We start from the raw sequence: 26525 nt of genomic DNA on the forward strand, positions 1-26525 counted from the left end.
GACAACATGGTTTTAACATATTTTACAGCTCATTGGGCATAATCAAATACGAGACATAATTTCTTCTGACAGTTGCATTTGCCGCAATCTGCAGAAGCTATACTGCATGCTCCCCCAGATGGCTGACAATATGGCCCAAAATCATTTGGTTGAAGACTGTATTAGACACAGTTTGATAGCGTTTATTTTAAGAATATACTAAAATGGGACACACTGTTAAATTATTATTATTATTATTATTTTTATTTTATTTTTTCTACATTTATAAGGCAGGCAAATACCGTATATTTTCATGTATAAAGAAGACCCATTTATACTGTTGAAAATAAATAAATAAATAAATAAATAAATAAATATATACACTCATCATTAGTTAAACACTGAAGAGACATTTATACATAAAATTATGGCTGTCAATTAATAAATTAATTATGATTTCAGAATAAAACAATAACATTTCAAATAGGACATTTGTTATTTTACGTATATATTTGTTGTACTTCTTTTTACTTTTCAATGGACCCCCTTGAAGATCTTTCGAAAACACATGTAGTCTATTTTTTTAAACATTTAGTTTTCAAAGTAATGTCTCACAGTGTTTTTAAAATGTATTTATGTATTTATTTTTTTAAAGAACACCAATAATATTGCTCCATGATGGAGCTAATAATCTTAATAACTGCAAGATTCATAGTTTCAGTTATTTATTTACATACTGAAGTAACAAGAGCTACACACAGGATTTGCACATTTGTCTTCAAAATAAAAACTGTAAAATAAATATACAATAAAATACATTAAACAATCTTTTCTGGGGCAAAACACCTTTCAATCATTTCAAAATGCATATGAGAACTGTAGTGACTATGCGGTCACAAATGGGATTCCTGGACCATCTGTTTATTTTCATGTGTTCCTCCTTTCATCAAAAATGCAAACACTGAAAATACTGAAATAACAAGCAACGCTGAATATAATATAAATGGATTAAATATAACCAACTGTACCTGGTGTGTGTCTGAAAACTGCACTTATGAATAAATGAATCAAGAGGCAAAATAATGACAGAAGATGATAACGTGAAATTACATGGAAGTGACAAACTGTAACATACAAAAATATATGCAGCACATGAGAGAACGTACCGTGATAACAAAACAAGAAGCAACATTTTGATTTACATATATATATTATTTACATACAAGAAAAGAGCAAACAGTGATGGTATGTATGTACCAGGCTGAACATCGATTGCTTCAGCGCTATAATTCAGACAATCTGAAGTTCATTAACTACAGTCGTTCTATTGGAGGAACCCATCAGATTTTAACAGCAAATGACCTGCATTTACACATTCATACACGCTCACACAGATGCACAAAACTCATTAGCGCAAATGCAAGCAAAAGCCAGTGCACAACAGGAACAATGTCCCAGTGTGGTGAAAACGAGCGGTGGAGATGGGATACGGGCTGAGTTGGATCTCCCCGGCTGAGTCTTTGTGGAAGTGAGACATCCGCCGGAGGAAGCAGCTGGACACAAAGAACAGACGGAGACCTGGAAAACGAGCTACTGACTGAGTGCCCAGACTACTGATGTTTGCACAGCTATGAGTACTGCGGTTGGTGTCGACTGAATCATTCAGTACCTAGCTCATATTCGGACGAATACTCTGCCCTTTTTCCTTTTGGCAGTGGAATGAGAATCCTATTGGCTCATCTAAGTAACAGAAAGCCACTCTTTTTGCCCTAGGTCTGAAAGCCACCCGTCTATTGGCAGATCCTTCATTGGCTAATTCTACAGAGATCAAGAAGCCATTGGCACCCATTTCTACACAGCAGCAGCAGCTTTCTATTGGCTCAACCTTCAACAGCACGATTCTCATTGGCTAAAGAGCGGAGAAAACATTTCAGGCACAACAGTTGGTGTGGTAAGTAGAAGTAAGATTAACTGAGTCAAGTCTGTAGGAAATGATAACCAGCGATTTCCACAAACACAAGAAAGCAGAACGACGATGCCATCTCAGAGCGGTCTCTCCTTGAAACTACCAGACCCCCACCTTACTTTTTATGCACAAAATTAGACGCAACACAGAAACTGAGCAAAACCATTACAAATATACAAAAGAGCACTACTCTTCCAGTTTCATGAAAGATAAAATGTGGAATCACTCCCATTTTTTTCTGGAATAAAGAACAGAACCAATGCTACAGATGCTACTGATCTTCTACAGTCCACCATTCTGGAACCACATCATACATAAAACTACTCAAAGAAGCATTTTCAGTTTGTTGAAACAAGCTATGTCTGTGCCATACAAATGAAATAAGTATTTTATTTACCAATTATTTTCCTTAAAACACACAGGAGAAGAGGAAGAAACTGTTTCAAGTGATCCCTAAAAGAAACACTGTCTAAAAGTTTGATTCGTCAAGCTTGAATTACTGCTTGACTGGATCATTTTGCTGTCCCAAATTACATTTCTTGGAAAACGAAAAGACGACACAAGCCAATAATATAATACTGCTGTGGAATCAAAATATCGCTGAGTGTTTAAAGTAAACAATGAACTTTGATGAATTGCCTCTTCGTGTCTCAACACCTTTCCTGACAGCGTACTGAAATGTACCTTAATTTGGTCTATTTAAACGTAAAATGTCTTACAGATTCAGCTGCCAACTGACAAAATACTATTCCAAATGCAACATGCATCAAGTAGCTTGTTTTTGGCTTGTGCAGCAACATGATCATGCTGTCAAAGTTACAGAGTTATTGCTGCTTATACATATCATTTCCAAATAGTGTAGCGTTTTGTGTTTGATATTTGAATTTATGAATTTATTGGAAAGACCTGCAAAATATTTGATAGTAAAATAAGTGGGATTTACTCTCACGCCAGGCTCTTTTACTACTGACAGTCTGACATATTCAACACACGAGTGTTACAATATCTTAAAGGTGCGTTGTAATGCATTTTCGGCTAAACGATCACATCAAATTGAACGCCAAGACTTCAGAGATGGTTTGGGAAAGTCTAACTTCCAATTGTTTCATAGTGATCCATCATGATTTTACTAGTCTCTGACTTGAAACAGCCTGTTTGACTTCTGTCACTTGTAAAGACTTGACAATTAGCAAAATAAGCATTATTGTGTTTATATATCCCATATAATAAAGGGATAAAAAAAGAAAAAAAAAAGTTCAGTCCTCCTGCAGACTCACATTGAAGATATAGTACCATGGGATGATACCAGCATGGATTATTAGCTGTCTCAAAAGTTTGATGTCCCACAACTCCAAAGAAATGAATACATGAAATATAAAAGGAAAGCACACCATCACTGTCCTTTCTGGCAGGGGGGCTTATATACACAATCTGCGAGAAAGGTGAATGGAAAGAATACGACTGCTCTTGGACCCTAAAAGAGATTTTTGATCAGTGTTTTCCACCAAAGTCCTCATGCATGTCAGACAGCTACAATGACGCTTAGCTAAGGCGAAGGGTCTCAGTAGATGAATGGCATCTGTTAGAATGCCTGCTTTTTTGCTTGGAATCAGATCTTCACACTGGAGGGTGATGTGAACCTGTCCCTTCCAAGAAGACATCATTGTTGGACAGCAGGGGCTGAGTGGCGGTACTGTGACTGCCTACTGAGTTTAGCCGCTGGACAGGAGAGCTGGATTCCTCACGGGGTCCCGGAGCAACAGGCAACCTGGAGCTGAAGTTTAAGTAAATCTGAAGAAGAGAAAGGAGATGTGGTGTCCACCACAAAGAAAATGACATTTAAAAAAAATAAATCTACTGTCAAGTTCTGAGAAAAGTAACATTTGTATTCACATCTGTTTTTTTTTGTAGAAATGAAAATGTTATGTGATATAAAGTGAGAAGAGAAAAATAGGAACATTTTCTTTACACCATGAATACATGTGACTAATTTTCAAAACAGCTTTTAAATATATTTTCAAGGTAAAAAGTATACAAATATCATGATTTATTAATTAAAGGTGCAATAGGTGATTCTCTACAGAAACATTTTTTGGTTTATGCTGGTTGAAAGTCTCCTCATATCCTGATAGCAATCACTATGTTAAGAGGTCTAAATATATTTTTTAGAAATATATATCATCTGTGGAAGGCGTAGGACCATAAAATGTTCGTTCGATCATTGCATTCGGTCCGAATTAAACAATAGCATGTGCTCCGTCAGTCAACGTGTTTTTGCATGCCACGTATGGAGTGACTCTGATGATGTATGATTTCTGCGTGAACAGGCGCAGACTGAATCATTTGCCATCAGCACGTTTCACGTACGCTTATTGTAGTACTGTTACTTACTGTACTGTAAAGTTTTCTCACCGGTGAATGATACATGATATAATCCAATAACGTTGTCTCTGGTCGTCTCGCTTCTGGTCTGTTGCTTTGGACTGCGATTTGCAGGCTAAAGTTAGCATTTCCCAGATCCCCTATTGCACCTTTAATGTTTTTAGGGAGTCGCACACCATGGCATTTCACAACCTGAACTAACCTTGCCTTATCATTAAAAGATCAAATTATTTCTGATATCTTATGACACTTTGACAGTCATGTGGGGGTCTTCTCTATGATACCATTTTTATATGCTTCATGTGGTTTTTTTTTAAACAAATATTAACACAATTAATAAAGATTATATTGAGGCATTCTTTTAATGAGGCTTTTTTCTTCATTAGTATATCATATATAATATTGTATCTCTTTCTTTTTCGACTTTATGCTCCACCCTCCTAAAAACATGTTTATCATGTTTCAAATCATTGTATAAACTGCATTTTCAATATACTTTTGCAAAAATTTATAGCATCATGTCATTGATCCATGCATATGTAACCCCTCAGTTATACTTTTACAATGTTTTGTGTTCTAAAAAGGAAAAAAATAAGAAAGACATACGTGTTTGGTGCTGTCTGAGATTTGCTGTTCGATTTTCTCCACTATCTTGCTAAATGAGGGTCTCTTGAAGGGGTCGGCATCCCAGCATGAGTGCATGATCTCGTACCTGAAACAACAACACACGCTGGTTTTATTGGGAACATTGCAAGGTTATTATAGTTTTGCATTTTTAAATTAGTTAAATTATTTTAATATTATTTTCAAATTTCCTATCAATTTCAGATTGAACAAAGAACCAAACAAATGCAAAAATTAAAAAGTAAAAATAAATACTCATTCATATTATAGATGAAATCTTGTTAAATGTGGTGTATAAGAAAAAATCCAAAATATTTTAATATTATTATTTTATGGTTATTTCTATGATTAATCCTTTTAAATATTTTTTCTGGTATTGATCCATTTATGCATTTTGTCTATTGCACATTTTTATATCATATACTCATAGCTATACTCATGTTCATAAGTTCTATTCAGACCAGACATTTAGTTTACTTCTACTCTGAAAATGTAAGTCTATTTGTGGGCTAGACATGCTATTTGTTTTCTGCTCAGTTTCTTCTATGTGGGCACGTCTCTTTCTGTCACACACATGAACAGCGTCGGCCAATAGTGAGCCTACGTTCTGATGTACAACAGAGAAGCGCTGCGCTGTTACACTACGCAAACTATGTATAAAGTCGTTATTTTTGTTTGTTTTTTTTTGCGCAAAAAAATTATTCTCGTCGCTTGATAAACTTATGGTTGAGCCACTGTAGTCACTTGGACTATTTTAAACATTGTCTTTACTAACTTTCTGGCCCGGCAAGTTTCGATCCCATAGAAGCCTATGGAGGAGTGATCCAGCTCTCAGATTTAATAAAAAATATCTTAATTTGTGTTCCAAAGATGAACGAAAGTCTTGCAGGGTTGGAACAAGTAATTAAGGGTGAGTAATTAATGACAGAATTTTGGGTGAACTAACCCTTTATGGTACAGCTGTATTTTCACATGGTCTAGGCATGATGGAAATGCTTATTTGGCCATTTCTGCTTCTTAGGGCTGGATCACACAGAAAGCGTTTTTGCTTTGAAAAACGAGAGAGCGCAATGGTCATACATGTCCGTCTAGAGCATGTTTAAATTGAAAAATAAAGTCCAATGGTAAAACGTGATTTTCCGGTACAGGATGAGAGCTTATTAATTACGAAAACAATTATTTATTTTTGCTAATTATTCTTTTATTTCAGTTAGTTTTCAGTAACTGTTGTTAGTTTCGTTTCGTTTCATTTTAGTTTTTCATTTTCATTTAAGTTGAAATTTCTATTTTATTTCAGTTTTCGATGTCTTGGTTTCAATTTTCGTTTATGAATGCCAATATCATATGTTTACATGTTACATGACATGTTTATCTACAGAAATGTATTTTAACTAATTAAAGCTCAGTCTTACATTTCACTTGGGGAAAACTCTGGTGACTCCATTCGGTATCCTTCCTTGATCATCTTATAGAATTTAGAGTCCACAGGCATGCCCGGGTAAGGACTGCTCCCTAAAGACGCACATTATTAATATTTGGATTAAAAGCAGTATATCATGCCAAGTCAAAATAATTATGAGATAAGTTTAACTTACCGAGGGAGAAGATCTCCCACAGCAGGATGCCATAAGACCAAACATCACTCTCAAAGGTGTACACACACTCAAAGATGCTCTCGGGGGACATCCACTTCACTGGAAGACGGGCCTGTGCAGAGAATATCCTCATTAAATACATTCCTTAACAACATAGGTAGAGCATGGAGGCATGCAGTACAACACACATTACTTGAAGGATTCAGTCTGTGACTACCACTGAAACAATTTACAATCAAAAGCTGTGCTTGGAAACGTCCTCAATCATACAGTTTTGTTCTAGTTAGCAAGCGATAGATTGACATTACCTGACTTGGTTGCGGAATAAAGAATACGAACTCAAAGACTATCAACACTATAGTCCAAGTTTGCTTGACTGTTTGTTGCTTTGGGCTTCTTTTAGACCATGAATCCAAGATGCAAATGGAGTAGTAGAATATTATAGCAGCATTAGCATTATGCTTTATGCAAATTCTGGAAAATAAATCAACTGTCTTAAAATTGCAGAAATTACCCCGTTCCCGGCTTGTTTTGCATCAACCTCTTGCCATTGTAAGACACTGGGTAATTCACGCCTAGTACATGTCTCAACATGAATAAAAGCTCTTGTATTTTAAACTGAACATTGTCATTTTGCTTTAGCAGGGATTTCTTCGCAGTAAGCTCTTTGGATAAAGCACATCCAACACCCACAGAATAGATTTAAGAAGAGGGTTTGACAATGTTGGATGACAGCCATTAGCAGTGCACCAAAGCAAAGTAAAAGCATCCAAAAAGGAAGTGTCTTATTTATGGATTACACATTCTTTTTTCCACAGCTTTTCATGATTATGTGTAGTTAAGCTCTGGTTCCTAAATCAAGCATCACGTAAGAAAACTATGATCTGTGCTTGACTATTCACTTAATCCGATAATTAGTATACAGTGTGACATGCAAAACCTAGTGGGAAAATCAACAAATAAAATAAAGTTAAGGTTAAAGTTGTTTATATGTCGCAGCATGTAATGACAGTTTATACTTACATTGCCCTTAACAACATAGTTTGAGTCAGTAGTGATGTCTCGGGCTAGTCCAAAGTCACAGATCTTGGCCACTCGGCCTTGGGTGAGGAGAATGTTTCTGGCTGCCAGGTCTCTGTGAATACACTGCACAAACACGCATACAATAAACACACATGAAGAAATACTAGCCATCATACACACTAATATGTTATGTATTAAAACAGAGACAGTACAAGGGATAGAGACAGACCACTTATACTGTAGAAAAATGAATGGGAGAAACTGGCCGTATTAATGGATGTCTTGTTTTTTATCCTGATTTGAGCAAAAGAAGCTAAATTTACGATACAACTGTGGTTACGATACAACTAATGCCTGTTAGCTGCATAGAATTTAGTGTCCTGGAGGCACTAACAAAGTGACCACCAAGTGGACTGGCTTCCCTTGTAAAGGTTTTGCTTAATATTGCTTTCATATGTCAGGACTGTCACATATTTACAATAACAGTGTCAATATTCAAAACCTCATTAGCAAAAAAGTGTTGGAAATACCATATTCTAAGTTAGCGTTGAGGTGCTGAAATGAATTCACTGACAGAAAACTCACATGCCCACTTAACAGCGGGACTAATTTAGTTTCCTTCCACTAAATTGAATACTGGACCTACTGACCAGGTGGGGAAATGTGATATTTCTCAGCATGACCCTCTGTGAATGAGTGTGTGCATGTGCTTGACAACTTGTGTGCATTTGTGCATGACTTTGTGTAACCCGATCTAGGACTGGGCAGAGGTAATGGAATGTGAGCCAATGGCATTGTAGAGGAAAAGAGAGATCTGCAGTATGGGATTACTGCAAACACTCGGAATATAAAACTCAACATTCGTCAGAAAGAACGAATGCAAAAAAAAAAAAACACTCACGTTCTTGGATGCCAGAAAATCCATCCCTTTGGCTACTTGGTAGGAGAAGCTAAGAAGATCTTCAGTGTCCAGAGTCAAGCCATCTTCCTGCAGAATCTCACTGACGGCATCCGTATCGCTGTATGAATCACCTAAAGGGGTGATAAATTCTGTTAAGAATAGACAAGAAGGGACAAGATAAGATGAGACACAAAGAGCTGAGACGAGAAAAGAAGGTACAAGGTGAGACGAGACGAGAACAGACAAGAATAGAAGACAAGGCACAAGACAAAACAAGATGAAGTGAGACAAGACAAGAAAAGAGATGAGATGACATGAGAGGAGACAGGGCAAGAAGAGAAGGCACGAGACAAGAGGAGGTGAGACAAGAAGAGATGAAATGAGATCACAAGGCACAAGACCAAGAGATGAGATGACATGAGAAGAGATGAGAAGACAACAAAAGAGACGAAGAAGATAAGAAAAGAGAAAACTTAAGAAGAGAGACAGAAGGTTAGATGAGACGAGAAAAGAAGATAACAGACAAGAAAAAAGAAAAGAAGGAGAATAGATGAGACATAAGGGACAAGACAATATGAGAGTCATGAGACAAAAAGAGATGAGACCAGAGAGAAAAAACAGGAGGAAAGAAAAAGAAAAAGATATAGGACAAGATGAAATGGGACAAGAAGAGATTAGATGACATGAAAAGAGATGACAAGAAAACAGGAAAGAAAAGTTATGAGAAGACACAAGACATTGATCCAACCTTTATTAAGTGATCTTCTGTTTTCTGAGGACAGAATTCCCAATACAGAGGGCTTCATGGTCATGTATCCATTCCTGCTCTCACTGTGATCAAACATTAACTCTATTTAGTGAACCCAAAAGCAGTTCACACTTTCACAGTTGCACTGATCATGACTTTCCTAACTAACTACCAGTTGCATTGATCATACTTACTTTGGTTCTGGCTGCAGCATGATGTTTCTATAGTAAGAGTCTTCTCCCAGTGTAGAGAAGTAGAAGGATTCTCTCCTTTTGCGCAGGAAGTTCAGCAGGTCACCAAAACAGCAGTACTCTGTTATAACTAGCGTTGGACCTGTGCAACAGACCATTTCAGTAATGAAGAACAACACTATACACACAAACCTGGAAAAAGAATATCTAGCCTTAGCCTCTCACCTCCTATAGTGCAGGCCCCTAGCAGGTTGACAATGTTAATATGGTTGCCAAGATAACTGAGCACCTTTAGCTCAGACATCAAAGCCTCTTTCTCAGTGGCATGGGCACTTGCTGCGGGAAAAAAGACCAAGACAAATAAAAGCATTAATAAAAACAATTTCTTTAAAGTAATACATAAAAATACACAGAGAGAATGTTCCCCTAATGTTAGTGTATGGTTCCCTTTTGGTTATTGTTCTAAGAACATTCTGTTTAAAACCATAAATCAACATTATTCCCAGAATGTTCAAGGAACCAAAAATTGTGGGTTACTGGAAATGTTTAACCTCCTTTCTTCAAATCATGCATGTTTGTGTACTTTCTGGTGTGTCATTACACACTACCTTATTTGCTTAAATAAACATGCTGGTTAAACACGCCTTGGTGTTACTGTGCTACTCGTATTTCAAAATTATGAACATGGTCTCTGTTGCTTTTCACTCACGTTTGAGCATCTTCACAGCTACAGTCATCACAGTGTCTGCTTTGGACATCCCATAAGCAGTGGCCTCCACCACCTTTCCAAATGCTCCAGATCCTAGAGTTTTTCCTGGGGATGCAGGGAAGCAAAACTGATTCAGAAATGGATACAGCATGAACGGATCAATTTCACTTTTCCCTGATAAAGTTGTTTACAATCAATGGATCAGCCTGGAAACTGGTCCAAAGCCAGTTTTCAGCTGGAACATTAACTTGTTTTTGAATCCAAGGAGGTGTGGCTTTTGGGGAAGCGTGATATGCTAGATCCTGTTGGATCCTGTTTGTTGACGGATACAGCTATTCCTTCATGGGGAAGATATGATCACAAGGCGCTAGCTATCAGTGTCAATAAACCATGTATACAAACCATGTTTTGTAAAAATTCAAAAGGATTTCATGCTTTTTGGTGCGTCTAACCTTGTAAACATTTCCAATCATAACGTATAAACGAAAGAAATTTTCCAGATAAGAACGATTATTTGGAATATGATTTACGAGGCCCAACAAGTCAAAGCAGACCGATTCAGGAACTTCACTCACCAAAACGCAGCTTATCTCTGGGAAACTCCCACTGGTGGTCGTATGGAAGCTGGGTAGGGTCAATGTACACGTAGCTATTTCCATGAATACCTTCTATGACTTTCCACTGTATTTGGTATTTAGGTTTCTGTTGGAGACAGACATGAGAGAGGGAGAGAGAGAAAGAAAGAGGGATGGGGGAAGAAATAAGTAATGAGCGACGTTTTCAGACAAGCATAACCAACCTTTTAGATCTAGTTACTGCAAGTGTAATGAGGTGCTCTGATAGACAAAAGTAAACAGAGTCCACTAATAAAAGCTTAGTGTAAATGCACATCAATTATTCAAACCCAAATTTGGACAGTAATTTGGTGTGTGTGCGTGTGTGTGTATACATATATAGCCAATAGCTCCCCTATGCAACAGTGCGAAACTGCACAGTGAAGCATCAGGTCTTATGACATGCTAAGTAAATATTTTTTTTACTCGAGTGTTTATTGTTTCAGAGTTTCCCTGAAGTGCGATAGGGCTGCCAGGTGTGACAGGTAAATTGCATTGAATTTGAGGATCAAGCTTAATATTAAATAAACATAAACAAGTTACGCTATAGAATAACAGTAGGTTACAATATTTATTACTATAATAGGGAGAGAAGTAAAACACCTCAGTGAGTCAGCATGCATGAACTTCATGTGTTGGAAGACAAGCTATATGTAATGAATGACACTTTACCTGCATGTATTTGTAGGACAGCACAATCAGGATGAGAACAAGGATAACAGCTGCGGCAACAAAACCGATGAGCAACGGTGTGAAGAGTTCATGAGGAACAGTGTTCTCTGTGAAGATTAAAGCATTCAGTGGCCATTAAAAACATATGTACTCCATTAACTGCAAAACACAAATGTGTTCCTTTTAATTATAGGGATGCACTAATATTTAAAATTCTGGCTGATATGATATAAACATATTAGAAACAATTAAAGATACTTGTGCAATACTGATAACCAATATGTTGCCAATATATTGTGCATCCCTACTTTTGGATCAAATTTAGTGTTATCATTCAAATTATTTCAATTAATATTAATCACATTAATAATGTAATGTAGTATTAATGTAATCATGTTTTTAAATGTATTAAGTGTAATTTGATTGCAAATCAGATTGGAACCAGTTGGGAATCACTGCACTAGACAGTGTGTTTGCGTAAAGAAGGCAATCTCTCACAGACACCGATGGATAATCAATATACATGGCTCATCCCTGAGGATCAATTCTGTTAGCACAAAAAAAAAAAAAACACACACGTCCATCTGATGCTTGTCTTGGGACTTGAGCCAGAGGATTAATGGAAATAAAAAATGATTATTGCACTAAGTACAGATGTTGAAAGAAAACCACAATAGGCTATTTACACTGTTGGAATACCTATATAACAATACATTCCCATCAAAAATAATGAATAAGTACCTAAATAGTGGAATTATGTCCTAAGTGCTTGCATTTAAAGAGGTGTGAATAATACTCACTAATGAATTGAGGTAAAACTCTTTACTGAAGATTTATGTGACTCAATTTTCTTTCACATTTTGAAACTATAGCAGTGTGTTTTTTTTTGCAATGTGTGTGTATGTGTTCATGTGTGTTGTGTTATTGTTTTTCTGTGTTGTTCTGAGCAGTGTAGTAAGCTCTTAAGCTATAAGAAGCTTTCTCTCCATTTCAAGTCAAAGAATGCAGACTCTGCAGTAAGTAATCCCATGTAAACCTGCCACTGGCTTTTACAGTCCTCTTCTGCTCCCTCTCTCTATCTCTCTCTCACCCCCCATCCTTCCCCGTCCATCCATCTATCATCCCACTGCATCAAGGCATACCATCAAGCCCTACCACAAACCAACACACACCATAACAAAACACTTCTTTTTTCTTTTTTTTTTGCATCTCGTTCAGCTGAGGTCGAACAGTTTTAACAGTCTAGCCTAAGGCTCATTGTCCCACTGGTTTTCCTGGATCTGCTGCAGCCTAAACCTTGAGAGTCTAAACCAGTTCTCACATCCTGAGGCAACTGGACTCAATTCATGCTCACAAACCTCAAAATCTCCAGTACAACTCCTGATGGACTCTACAAAAAGGTCAACGTTCAACTAGAGGTTTTTTAACCTTCCAGCTAATTTAGTTGAGAAAATGCAAAAACAGGCAATGTAGTCAACAACTTTTACCAAAGACAGGATTATAAAAATAATAAAAAATTGTACCAGACACAAGCTACGCTGAACGTGGATGACCTTTTGTTAACTATTCTGTCTTTAAAAATAATACCAGCACTAACTGGGGTGGAAAAACTTGGTGTTTTGCAACAAACCAAACCGTAACCCCCCAAAACCCTTGAGATAATCCCCAACAGTTGGTGATGCTAGGTTTACAATGGAAACAAGATTAGGGATAAAACTCTGCACCTCTGTTTATATAATAGTCTGCATATCTCTTATCCAAAAAGTCTGCCTACACAGGTTGAGCTGGAGCAGGAGTGGTGACCTGCGAGTTGGCAGCTGGTTTAGATTTCCTTAAAAAGATGCAGCCAGCAGATAAAGCACAGCTGGATAGAACGTGAGGAGATGAGCGTTTCCTCTCGTTTGGTTGTTTAACCATTCCTGGGAAACCAGAAGCACCTGGGTCGAGGTCTCTGAGTCTCATTCCACTTCCTCGTTTTCTATGATGTGCATAAGAATAAGATGAAGGCTAAACATTGGGACTCTGATGACTGAAGGTCAAGGTTCTTCATCTTCATTGTAGGTGTACACTGCCATTATGAAATATGCGCTATATTCTGTATTTCCTTTTAATGGGCAGAACAGATCATGTACATATAACATTCAAAGGTTTTGGGTAAGAATATATATAGCAGCACAAAAAAAGAAAGAAATGTTTCTTGAGCTCCAAATCAGCATATTCAAATGATTTCTGAAAGACTGGAGAAATGAAGCGGGAAATTCATCTTTGTCATGAATAAATGAATTACATACTAAAAATATATTAAAATAGAAAACAGTTATTTTAAATTGTAAAAGTATTTCACAATTCTACTGTGTTTAATATTTTTTATTTGATCAAATAAATGCAGATTTGGTGAGCATAATCAAAATCTTACCCCAAACTTTTGAACAATAGTGTACATAAGGGCATACTTTAAAACAAATAAAATAAAATAAAAGCACAAAATGATTAAAATATAAATATTCATACCTATAACGATAACTATATTAGTGTCCACACCAGCGGACGATATCATTCTGTTTATGTTAAGCGCGTTCTTGTCTGTCAATTTAAATGCTCGAGCTCAGGATTCTGATTGGCTCTCAATGTTTTTATCATTCATCAGCTGGATAAAATCGTTCTGAAAGTGATTCATTTCTCTGTGCAATTATCGTTATAGCTGTGGTGTGAACTCTGCTATTCTTTCATTTTGAAAAAGATTTTTAGAACTATTTCTTTATCGTTATCTTTATAGTTATCATCCTTGGTGTGAACGGGCCTCAACACTACTTCATGTATAATATTTAAAGTTTGCAGGATTGTTTTCTTTTCATGCACATTAGAAATATACTGTGGGACCGTGGGACAGACTGATTCCCTGGCCAGTGCAATGACTACTTAACTAGGGAGAGAACTGAGACACACCTTCAGAGTCAACGATGGAAGACAACCAAAAAACAAACAAGTCAACAAAATGAACAGAATAGTTTACTACTAGCACACCAAAGCAAAGACACACACCCAGACCTGTGAAAAATGAGCAAAACCTAGACAGGCCACGCTGGGACAGTGTGCGTGTAGGCCTATGTGATATGCAAAGGTCCAGTGTCTGAATTCATAAAATCAAATCTCAGATATATTCAGGTAAATAAAAAAACATCTTCAATGTGCCCTAACTCTCAGAAGTTGCATAAATCAGTCAACCAGATTATATCCTGCAGATAATGAAAGTGCTTTCCAGTTTTGTGAGTAGTATGGATCAGAGGGTCAGCAAACAGACTGTAGTGGGAGTCGTCTGAGGCTGATACTTAGTAATTACAAACAAGAGTCTTCAGTCAATGTCTGAAGGGGTGTGTATGTGTGTGTGTGTGTGTGTGTGATTTGGGAAGTTATTTGCTCACCGCTGATGGAAAAAAGAGTGTACACGATTTCCCCATTGGCAGATGCCACACATTCAAGGGTGGCATAATTGTTCTTGGTTATGTTTAGACGGCTCTCCACTGCGCCTTTCCCAAAGGGAGGACTTGTCATGGTGACAGTGACAACATCCTCCTCCTCCTGAGTGGCATTCAGCAAATTAGAGCACCTGAGGAAGCATGCAACACGGATGTAAATTCTTAATCTTGCACTTCTCAAGAACATGTAATTACTTTGTAGAACTGTTTCCCAGAAACACTCCATAAAAGGAACTATTGAAAAATACTACTACTAAAAAGGTCTTTCATGCACAGTTCTAAACATGTTTAAAAAAAAAAAAGCTCATAACCCTAATATTCAAGATAATATTCAGTACTTTTTTCATAGCCTTTAAAGCAGCGTTTTATTATTTTTATTTTTAGTATTATTTATATACAACTATAGTTTTTATTAACATTATGAATTAGATTTTATTTATATATTTAAGTATTCATTTTCAGTTCATAGTAAATTACTCATTTGTATTAGTTTTTATTTATATTTAAATATTATTTTAGTATCCAGTTAGTTTAGTAATTTTCATGATTCTACTTATTTCAGTTAGTTGCAGAATTTTTTAAGTTCGTTTTACATTTTTCATGTAATATTTATATTTGAGCTAAATTAAACTTTATTTCAATTAAAAGAAATTCCTTAACGATAATAACCCTGCTTTAAAGTCAAATTAACTGCCCATAGCAACCCATTTTATATTTTGAGGAAATATTCCGAAGAGTAACATTTTTCTTTGAAAAATGCACCCATGAATTGTTCACACTAACACCAGGAGCATATGGGGTCAATTTTCGTTTTATGTAGATCTTAAGATCAAATGTTAAGCGCAATTGCATGCTCTAAGGATAATGATAAGCATCTCTCGCTGCATTCAGGGTCTGTGACGGATTTGTACAGATATGTGTGAAATAGATTCTTGCTTAAGAATGCAAAATATCAAGCTGTGAAGTGACAGACCTCGAGGGCTCTTTTTAAAAATAAAAAAAACAAACATGAGAGTGGAATGCAATGCTGTCAAGTGCTTTGATTTATTTGCTTAATTTTTGTACAATTTTTTTTTGTCTCTCTCCGCTCTCAAAATGAAGTGCTACTGAGTTGAGTTCAAAGGTAGCTTTTAAAATAAAGGCAGAACAAATAATCTCAACTGGTTTAAATTTCTTATTCATCTCTTTCTTGTTGAGTGATATTGTTAATTACTTTATTTAGCATGGTGGAAACCTCTCATTATGTTTCTCTGTTTGCTGAGAAAACCACCAAACCGGTGACAGATAAAGCAAGCATCACACGAACAAGATCAAAAGACAAATTGCACTGCATGTTTATATGCTCAAATTGAAGCAGGTCATCTTATCCTGATCGCATTTGATCACCATGAGGAATTGATTGGATAAGCTTGTGACTAAGTCTGTGCTAAGGTGTTCTGTCAACACTGTTACTATCCAAGAATAAACAGCCCCATGGGAGTGGCTTGTTCCCATGTTGTCAGGCGTTGTCACATGACTGATAGCAACCAATCGCTTTTGTGAAGTCACAATCATGACAGAGTCAAATTGCTTATCCCCATCAATAATAGGCTAAAGCTTTGTTGTCCAATCATCAAACATCAAGTTAACGGTAAGTGGCTAATCCACGCTGCGTCACAATGTACCCTTGGAGAAGCTAATATGTTAACGCTGCTCAAGGGAGGTACCGCTAATTGTGGAAACCAACTTTGGAAGCCCATTGTAGGAACTTTTCCAAAATTGTGGGTGTATTCGAAACAAACAAAAATGTAGAAAGCCACGTACCTGGAATGGGGTTGGTCACAGTAATACCACTTGATCTGAGGAGTGGGGTAACCCTCTGCAGCACAGCGCACCTGTCCATCAATCGGCCCCTCATAGGACACAATCTGTGGTTTACCTAACAGTCACAGATTAATTCAGGGTCAGTTTTACAATTCTGGTTCATGGGATGGATGTTTGTACAGCTGTCTCATTTGCGATTACTTTCTAAAATATAGACAAATTGACCTAAAATGGCAGATATAAAAAATTTCACTGTTTAAAATGTGGGTCGAATGGGAGACCTGTTTGATGAAAAATGATATCCGTTTATAATGGGTGATCAATAATTCTAATTGAAAAGGAAATGATTGATGATAAATTATAATGATAAAAGGTATTATTTGCAGTCCTTTCATGTCTGTTTTTACATGGCCTCTACTATTGTTAGTGGGCTTTAAGCCAGGGTCTTACCTAGACAATTAAGTTATTTTACCCAGCACAATGTCCAAGAAATATGAGTGATTATTACTGAACAAGAATACACACAAAAAGTCCTAATCACATACGTTCTATACTCTTTTCTGGCAAGCGAAAAGTGCAAATATTTGCCATTTGCATTCAATTTTTTTCACTCACTTATGACATAGACTTCGAACGTTTGATGAACAGTTGTGTCTCGGTTTGAGCATGAAAATGTGTAAACTCCGCTTTCTGACACCTTGAGACGCACTAGTTTCAGCTCGCTGGTGTAACTGTTGAATAAAGAGAAAAAAAAACATGAATTACTTAAAGTATTTTTAAGTTCATTGAATTAATGGAATAATACTGATGAGCCAATAATTATTTTCATGTTATGGCTGATAACCTATAAACCTATAAAAATAAATAAAAGTAAATCACTTTAAATGTCGCAAGTGAATGTAGGCTTCACAACATTATAATGCACCGTATTAAAAAAAAACTATTATATTGAGAGATTTGTTAAAGATGATACATGCTTTTAAATTATTAGTGTTTTTAAAAATGAATTATAACTGAGTTACATGATGGCAAAGGTGATCTAAATTTAAAAACACAGTACAATTAAATGCACAATATCGACAAATATTTCCAATAATAATATAAAACCAATATTGTCCAGATAACTGATATGGTACCAATATGATGCACATCCCTAGCAATTGCTACATATGAAAGACAAGAAATGTTAGGAGTAAAAAAACATTACAAAATCATACCTGTTCCCATGTGACCGGCTGGTAATGACATGATCAGTAGTATTGGTTAGTTTTACACCCCTGTAGCTCCAGGAAAACGCATGAGGTTTTGGGTAAGCGTCCATTACCACTCGCAGGGACAGACTTTCTCCAGCGCGCACTCTCTTAGTGCTGTTATTCACACTTGTTAGGTTAATAAAGCCTTTTTCTACACACACAAACACATAAAACATCATTTTATCCTTCGAAACAGTCTCAATAAAGAGTCTCATGATTTTTTGGTAACAATTAATGTCACAGTGTCCTTGTTACATGTACTTACTGTAGTAATAACTGTAAATTATGCATAACTACATGCAAATAACCTCATTCAAACGCTAACTCTAATTACATAGTAAGCACATGTTGTTAATTAAAATTACTCAGCACTTAAAATACGTAGTTAGACTGTAACAAGGACCTTAAAATAGAGTGCAAAATTGAAAATGGTGTTTGAAACAACAGAGACCTACCATAGATGTCGACCCAGATCGGCTTTGCACTGGTCCCTTTTTCGTTCATGGCCTCACAGTTGTAACTCCCTGCATCCTGCGTCGTCACAGACCCCAGGCTGAGGATGGCGGTCCTCACGTGAGAAATAGGCTCAGTCAGGAGACGCGAGGACAGCTGCACTGACGGTTGCTTGGCACATGCAGAAAGAAAACAGACACAAAGCTGATTGGGCAACTCTGGAGAGATGAGGCATAGACCTTGTCTTGGGCAAAGTGCTTGTGGTTGTCTATATGTGTAGGTGTGGCTGTTTTTATAATCTTTATATGAAACAAAGCGTGTTATTCATCTCTCAAATATCAGTCTCTGATGCCAGTTTAGTCTCAATGCAAGACTGAGGACCTGTCCATCCATCCGTCTATCCATCTCTTCAAACTTTTCTCAAAACTTTTAAACAAGGCTTTAAACAACATTCAGTTTGAGTTAGTTTTAATTCTACTTCGATTTGAAATTCTGCATCCTGTTTGCAACCTCAATTAAAATATAAATCAAAATTGGAATTTAAATGTCATTTTCAATTCACTTCTGAATGACACACGACTCTGCTGACAGTCGTATTCTGCTGCTGTGTAAACATGATCATTTCGAATTTTGAGGTGTACCTTGAACCAATTAAGGTCCAATTTGTCTCTGGGCATAATATCAAGAACAAACACTCACACTCAGTCTACAAACACATTAGAACATAAGTAGGTTAACTGGGACGTGCACCCATACCTACTGTATGCTTTTCTATAAGTATGCTTTTCGTAAACATTGGTTTTACTTGATTGATTGAAGCGGTTGATGTGTTTACAATAATAAAGCCTGCAGTATGTACTGTATATATGTGTGTGTTATGGTCATGAAGAGTGTCACAGTGTGCTCAGGTAAATAGGTGAGAGCCGGTTAGTTTTTGTCTTACCACTCCGCGTGGAGCCTTCCACTTGATTGTGATGTCGCTGTTGACATTTGAGGTGGAGCAGGATAGGGAGAGCTTTTCCCCCTGAGTGAGCAGCACTCTTTGAGGCTGACCCAGTGTGATCTGAGGAGGCGCGCCTGGAACTAAAAGCAAAGAAGTATGATGCATTGTATCTAAGCAGCAGGAATATGTGGGAAAGGAAGAACAAGTATAGTGGGGTGACATGGACATGCACGTGCCTGGTGTCTGTCTGTGTCCACTTGTTATTGCATTTGGACTGGCAATCAATTACATTTTTAATCAAACTAATTATATGATATGGTGATTAATTAATCAATCAGTCTATAAATTACCATTCAAAAGTTTGGGGTTGGTAAGATTTTTTTTATGTTTTTGAAAGAGGTCTCTTATGCTCACCAAGACTGCATTTACTTGATCAAAAACAGTAATATTATAAAATATGATAATTTAAAACTTTCAGTGTCTTCAGTGTCACATGATCCTTCAGAAATCATTATAATATGCTGATTTTCTGCTCAAGAAACATTTCTTATTATTATCAATGTTTTGTGGAAACTGGGATCCATTTGTTAGGATTCTTTGATGAATAGAAAGTTCAATGAACTGAGTTTATTAGAAATAATATTCTGTAACATTATAAATGTCTTTACTCTCACTTCTGATTAATTGAATGCATCCTTGCTGAATAATAGTACAATATTAATGTCTTTAAAAAAATCTTATTGATGCCAAACTTTGAATGGTAATGTGCGTATACCATCTGCTTTGAACGCAGGAGCATATCCTGCATGAATGGTTCCGTACTCATTCTCTGCTGCCCATTCTCGGGAAGATGGCACTTCAAGCTTGAATTAATTTGCAGTGGGTTTTTTTATTCATTATTGACAGCCCTCTAATTTGACAGCCCTTATATTTATAAATGCCTCTCTTTTTTTCTCACCAAGACGGACATTAAGTTGATATTGTCCGGATTTAACCGTGGCGCCTTCTAGAGTCCCGACGCAGACGTAACATCCCTCAAAGTCCTTCCTAACAGCATCCAACACCACGCCCGTCTCGATGCTGGATGAATATCGCAGGTTGTTGGGAAGGGGCTGTCCGTCACATTTTTCCAGGTGCAACTCCATCATATTTGGGTCTGTGGCCAAGCATGGGATCATGGCCGTGTCTCCTTCTCCCGCAACAATGTCAAACACGATGCTCCTCCTGAAGAGATTTTCAGGATCTGCTGAGAGGAATGCTAAATCAAAAACCAATGAAACACAACCAATGGGGCTTAGATCATGACATTACAGCTCAGGGAAAGAGAAAGAGTGTCACAAATAGAGTGAAAGTGAAAACTACCCTCCATCATACCTAATAAACAAATAAAAATAACCAACATCTGCAGTGTAAACATTTGTAAAATCATGTAAATCTGTCCACTTCCAAAACTGCCAGGGATCAATTTGAAGATTCTATTATATGGGATTATAAGAACATGCATGAAATAACACATGACATAGATGTACTGTATATATATTAAAGGCCATGTAGGTCACAGGTGAATACAGAGAGTTGATTGCGGGTATTTAGGGCCCCTAAAGTGTGTTTTTGGCACAATATGGAACCACACAGGAAGATGAGAGATGCTGGAGTGTGTGTTCATAGAAAGAGAGGGAGAGCGAGAGAGTGTTAGAAAGTACTATAAGATCATGCAAACACATGTAACGTTGCAGACACATTACCTATACGGTATGTATATTACTATACAGTATCTAATCACACATATAGCCTACTGTTTCCTACAGGCTTGTACAAACATAAAATGTACAGTAGCTGCACTCACACGAAGGTATAACAAGACAAGGTACACACATAAAGGAGGGTTCCTCATTACTTCTTTAAATACTGCCCTACAGACATGTCATTCAGCCAAGACAATTTACTACACCCAATTAAGATACTCGCGAATGCAGAAGGCTGACTTACCTTTTACATACACATAGATGGAGCTCTTTTCACCAGACGGCTCCTCATGGCATGAATATTTGCCCATGTGATGAGGGGCTGCTTTGCTCACTTTAAAAACTGTTAGGTGACCCTGCCTTTGTTCGTCCTTCAAGATTCGCGTGGGACGGTCTTCTCGCATCCAGCGCACTGAACTGTTGCTCTGGCAGCGCAAGCTGAAGTCGCCGTTCAGTGGTACTGTAAGCCGGGGTCCTTCTGGGGTGATCGTGGGCCTGGACCTGCCTGAGAGGAAACAAGAATGTGAACATGGCACACAGCTGGAAGATAAAGAAGTTTAACACTTAATAAACTTGCAAGAGGATAGATTATTTCTAAAGTAAACATGACAAGTTATGAAGCTCTGCAGACTTCATTGTATTTTGTCAAATGCATTTAACTCTCCAGTATACTATGGTAGGCCTACTGATTTTGCAAAAAAAAAAAAAAAAAAAAAACAGCAACATTGATAAACAGAATATACCAGGCACATACACATTTATACACACATACAAATCAAATCCCACTCAAGTAAGTTGCATAAATGACAGTTAATGGTGTGAAATAAACAGTTTCACAACTTAACAATCCAAAAAAGTATGTCTTCTGAGTTCCTCTCATTCTAATTTCTCTAGAAATGGTCATTTGGCATTAGACAATTCTACAAAAGTCTACAAGGGCTGTGCTAATTCTTGGTTGGTACAGCATCATTCTCCATTCAAAGTGATGTGTTGCCTTATACAGCTACAAGGCTTAAAAGCAACAGATTAGTGTTTTAAACCAACAAAAGAGTCATTGTCCTCCCCACCCCGTATGACTGGGAGAATGGTGAAATATACAAAGAAAAGGGGGAAAAAAGTAAGGTTTTAAGTAAAGGTTTGAAAATAATCAAACTGAAAAACCCTATGTAGCATGACAGTAAAATACATACTTGGAGAAAAGCAAGCATTTGGGGAAAAAAGGCTGCAGTAGAAAATAGAATAGGGTTCCATTTTGAATATACATCCAGGTCCAAACATTATTAATCTCGCATCCTATCATCTTTATCAAGCATCATTAGCTTTGAGTGAAAATTCAGTTCCTTTACATCACCTCTTTTTTAAAGACTCATAATGGTGTCGTAATGGCGTAATCAAGATAAAAGCTCTCTTTGCATGGTTTAAATATTTACCAGAGAAACGGTTGGGTTCTATGTGTGTGCGTGACCAATTGGTCTTGTTATTGTTTAAGGCTTTTCTTTCATGCAGTGATTCTTATGTGTCATTTTGATGTCGACAGTGTTCACTGGAGAAAACAAGTCAACATTAACAGTTGTTCTGTTAGGGTTTTCTCTGGAAAAGCACCTGACTTTGCAGATGCCGTTTTCGTGTCATAGAGTGACAGTTTGCATCGGGAAAGCTACTCATCAGGCTAAACCACAGTTCACGTTTTTATCATGTTATCTCATTTTAGCCTGAAGCAACTATGGAAGCAACATTGCATACTCTACAACCCCCTGTCCCTCATGTTATCAGAGAAAAAAAAAGAAAAGAAAAAAGGTTCTTATAAACAAGAGAGAAAAAAGGAGATGCAAATATGTCACATTTGCTTATTTGGACACATTTTGAAGACATTACCATTGACAATCGTGATTGCCTTAATTTGCCTATATCCATCAAAACTACAGAAACCAGTTTCCAGGAACCAAGAGTACACATTATTATTACTACATAATCTTTGAGTATCCATGCAATCCTTTACCTGCCAAACAGATGTTTACTTGCACTTTTGCCCTTTGTTCACTGCTTACTCTTGCTCCCTTTATTTGTATTATTTTTATTATTAAGTATTTGTTATTTATATATTTTAATATAAGCACATACATACAGACACACTTATATATATTATCACTACAATCAGAGGGAAATGATAGGTGAATAATACTGATGTAGAAGCACCTAACCCTGTGGTTGTAAGTATAACTAAACTTCACATAAGCTGTGAACTGTCCCTCAAATCTGATTGGTTGATTTGAACGTTGTTCCAGGATCAGCAAAGATGTTGATCCAGGAACATGATGTACTTGGTGAAATCACGTTGACCATAAAGGTCTGTGCATGTTCTCTGGTCACACTTTTATTATTAAATATATATTTTTTATACATTTTTAAGAAATTGTACACTGTAAAAAAAGATTATTGGACTATGTTTTACAAGAAAATAAAATTTTAGTCGAATCGAATTGTTTCAAAGTAAATCCTACACCAATTTATTTTCCAATGTATATATTAGATAAAAGTACTATAATTTATATCTGGCTGTAGTTTCGTAACTTACGTTACCACCGTCAGCCACAAGGGGCACTAGCCCGAACATAGCACGACCACCTCCATTCAGACACCCACCAGAATACTGACTTCTGGGCGTAATTTCTATATTTCAAACAGTGTACAGTAGGCCTATGCCTATATCAGAGCACTCTACTGTTAACTAGCCTATGGATATTTCCATGTAAATGGTTTTCTCATGGCTGTTATTATGTGAAAGTATCGCTATTTGTTTGAAGGAACCCGATGCAAAATAGTCACTTGAGCGGTGAAGCCCTCTGGCGTTACAAAGTTGATCTTCAGATTCATGCCAAAACCACAGCAAAAGTTAACCGCATGTGTTCAGTATTGTCCACGCTCACTTTAAACCTGGTCATTTGAATGCATTGAAATGTTTCATAATAAGACTTGGGTTTACATAACCGGGTTTCTCCATAGGCTACACAGTAACACATTGTGGTGGATTTCAAATTAGTGAACCTTACAGACCTCTCTCCCCCCCCCCCCAAACAAACAAACAAACAAACAAACAAACAAAAAAGGAAAGCTAGCCTGTATGTTCCTTTTTTGGAAACTTGAATGTATCACCCCCCCCCAAAAAAAAAAAATCTTTATCACAGCAGCTGAAAGGACAAAAAGCGGTATCTTTTCCAAGCACGAGTTTTCCAAGTATACAGGTCTGGACACGTGATGCGCAATGGTCAGTTAACAGATGCAGTCCAGATAATCATCTTTTTTTATCTGACCACCACAAAAGACCATCTGATATGACCATGAGGTGCAGCATTCGCAGGCAAAAAAAAAAAAAAAAAGTCAAGCTGCAGCATGCAAAACAACTTCTCTGGCTTTTGGAATTGACGATCATTTAGCTACATGTAACAGCTATCCATGCTGATAGGATGAGATAAAAATTAACTGCAAATGAAAACCCATATAAGGCACCTTTTAAAAACTGAAGCCTACCTGTTCCAACAAATTAACCGTAGGCTACAGAGTCTTTTCAGCCTACCGTCACATCAATGCAATAGCCTGGGGCTCAAATTGAGCGCGCGACGTTTGGCGACACAATTATAAAGACATCTTAAACATAAGCGTGACGTGAATCTCTAATGAAGTATTTAAAAAAAAAAAAACACGAATTGTTTAATTTTACTGATACGTAACGTGCTCGAGCTGCCTGTTGCTATGGCTACCTCCTCAGATGAAGTTTGCCGCTTTTTGGTTACGAAAAAGTTGCTATGCATTAAATATGTAGGCTATAACGTGTGGCCTATAAAGTTTAATATTCTGTAAGACCCGCATTTTTTTCTAAACCTTTTGGGGGGCTTAGGGCTTGCTTAGCGGAGTCAAGCCACCCAAGTTCTTACCAAGCTGTTATGCTATCTGAACTATATAAAGTTAATCATATCAAAGTGCAATTTTGTTCAGCGTTAACACTCTTTCCTTCACATCGTTCGCTAATTATAGGCTACCTGAAACAAGCATCGTATTCCTATACACTTGACGCGAAGACGGGCACGCGCGAGCCTGAGAGATGAATAATTGAGAGCAGCGCGCGAGGATCGGCTTTACTTTACATTCTCACCTGCGCTCCGGATCAGTATCTTATTTCAATGATCCCGTAACCCCTTCAATTGATGGTATGTAGAGCCTCCACACGGCAAGTGAAGAGGATAGGATTCACTGGGATTATCAGTGGGAATTCTCGTGCGTTAGAATGTTTCATGTTCAGAGTTCTGCACTGATAGAAGGTGGACCGAAGTGCGAAAGCTCCTTATGGACAGTGATATTCATCATGAGGGAAAATAAGAGAGCACACATGGGGTCGTTTAGTGATAACAGCCAAAAAGTACGATTCTATAAAGAACCTACATCTAGATTAGTTAAAAGTAAAAAGCAACAGGTCCATACATTATTCTCTGAATGATCGCATATCCGTTTTGTTTTGAGTTATAGCCATAAAGAATAATTCAACAAGGCTGCCTCACATCTACAGCAAGTGCAATATACATCCCTAGTCTTCAATGAACAACTTTCTGGAATCTTTCCTCTAAACTTGGAAAGCAATGTGAGATCATAAAGGACCAATAAATGATAAAACTCATCCTACCTGGTTGGATGATTAACTGCAACAAAACAGTAAACAGAACGCAGTGATATTCCATTGTTATAATTCCATCTATCTCATGTGTGTTGGTAGCTCGATAATGCCGCGGAACGGTCGCCAGCCGAGCGATCACTCCCGTCTTAAAGGGCCAGCGTTGTTTTCTACCTTGTACTCTGCGCGCGGGTCATGCGGAACGACGAGCGAACATGGGCGGGGACAGTGAGGTAACATCAACAGTAATAGCACTAGTCATACCTGAGACGCACAAAAGAGGTTACTAGTGCCACAGGGTGACACGTGGCTTGTCAGAAGGAACTCTGAATTGTCCATTACAAACTATGATAACTATGGAAAGGGGTTATCTAATGGATTTATCAGGCATCCTTCAAATTCAATAAAAGCTCCTCTGTGACTGATAAGGCCGATCTGGCAATGATAAATTCCTAACACAAACTAAAACATTTAAATTGTTACAGACCAGCATGGATTGTTATCAGAGCAGAAAAATCCATCAGTTGCATTTTAATCTGCTGAAATAAAGGATTGCTTAACAATTGTTTTACAAAACAAAATGGCACATTATCTTATCTCAGGCAAGCCATTTTATTTACAGCATTAAGTGATAGGTGACTAATTTAGAGAGGTTGTATATGTCCATTCTTTTTCATAAAACGTTGATTTATTTCACTGTTATCACTAAATGTGACAAACGGCTGTGTTTATGAATGTTGGAACCATCGAGATGAGTCTCATCTGTGCAGTCCTTTCATTTTGCC

At 37.2% G+C, this 26525-nt stretch overlaps 1 protein-coding gene across 3 annotated transcripts; it reads right to left on the minus strand.

Annotated features, from left to right (window-relative positions):
• Positions 1–687: 687 nt before the first annotated feature.
• On the minus strand, positions 688–25911 carry kita (KIT proto-oncogene, receptor tyrosine kinase a). 3 transcript variants are annotated; one of them, XM_084431515.1, is made up of 21 exons: positions 25753–25911; positions 21322–21582; positions 20291–20575; positions 19333–19472; positions 18392–18560; positions 17901–18087; positions 17299–17414; positions 16684–16798; positions 14827–15011; positions 11405–11511; positions 10694–10820; positions 10119–10223; positions 9635–9745; positions 9413–9551; positions 9219–9301; positions 8471–8601; positions 7570–7692; positions 6547–6658; positions 6364–6463; positions 4934–5039; positions 688–3736 (listed from the first exon to the last, which is right to left on the minus strand). In XM_084431515.1, exons 1-21 carry the CDS (start codon positions 25805–25807, stop codon positions 3563–3565), a joined length of 2931 nt encoding a protein of 976 aa, XP_084287641.1. In that variant the 5' UTR covers positions 25808–25911; the 3' UTR covers positions 688–3562. The 3 variants fall into 3 exon arrangements, with proteins under 3 accessions (XP_084287641.1, XP_084287640.1, XP_084287639.1); XM_084431514.1 differs by having other exon boundaries at positions 20291–20578; XM_084431513.1 differs by having other exon boundaries at positions 20291–20590.
• Positions 25912–26525: the final 614 nt, after the last annotated feature.

This window comes from Rutilus rutilus, assembly GCF_951802725.1.
Source record: "Rutilus rutilus genome assembly, chromosome: 15".
In the NCBI taxonomy this organism is placed as follows: domain Eukaryota; kingdom Metazoa; phylum Chordata; class Actinopteri; order Cypriniformes; family Leuciscidae; genus Rutilus; species Rutilus rutilus.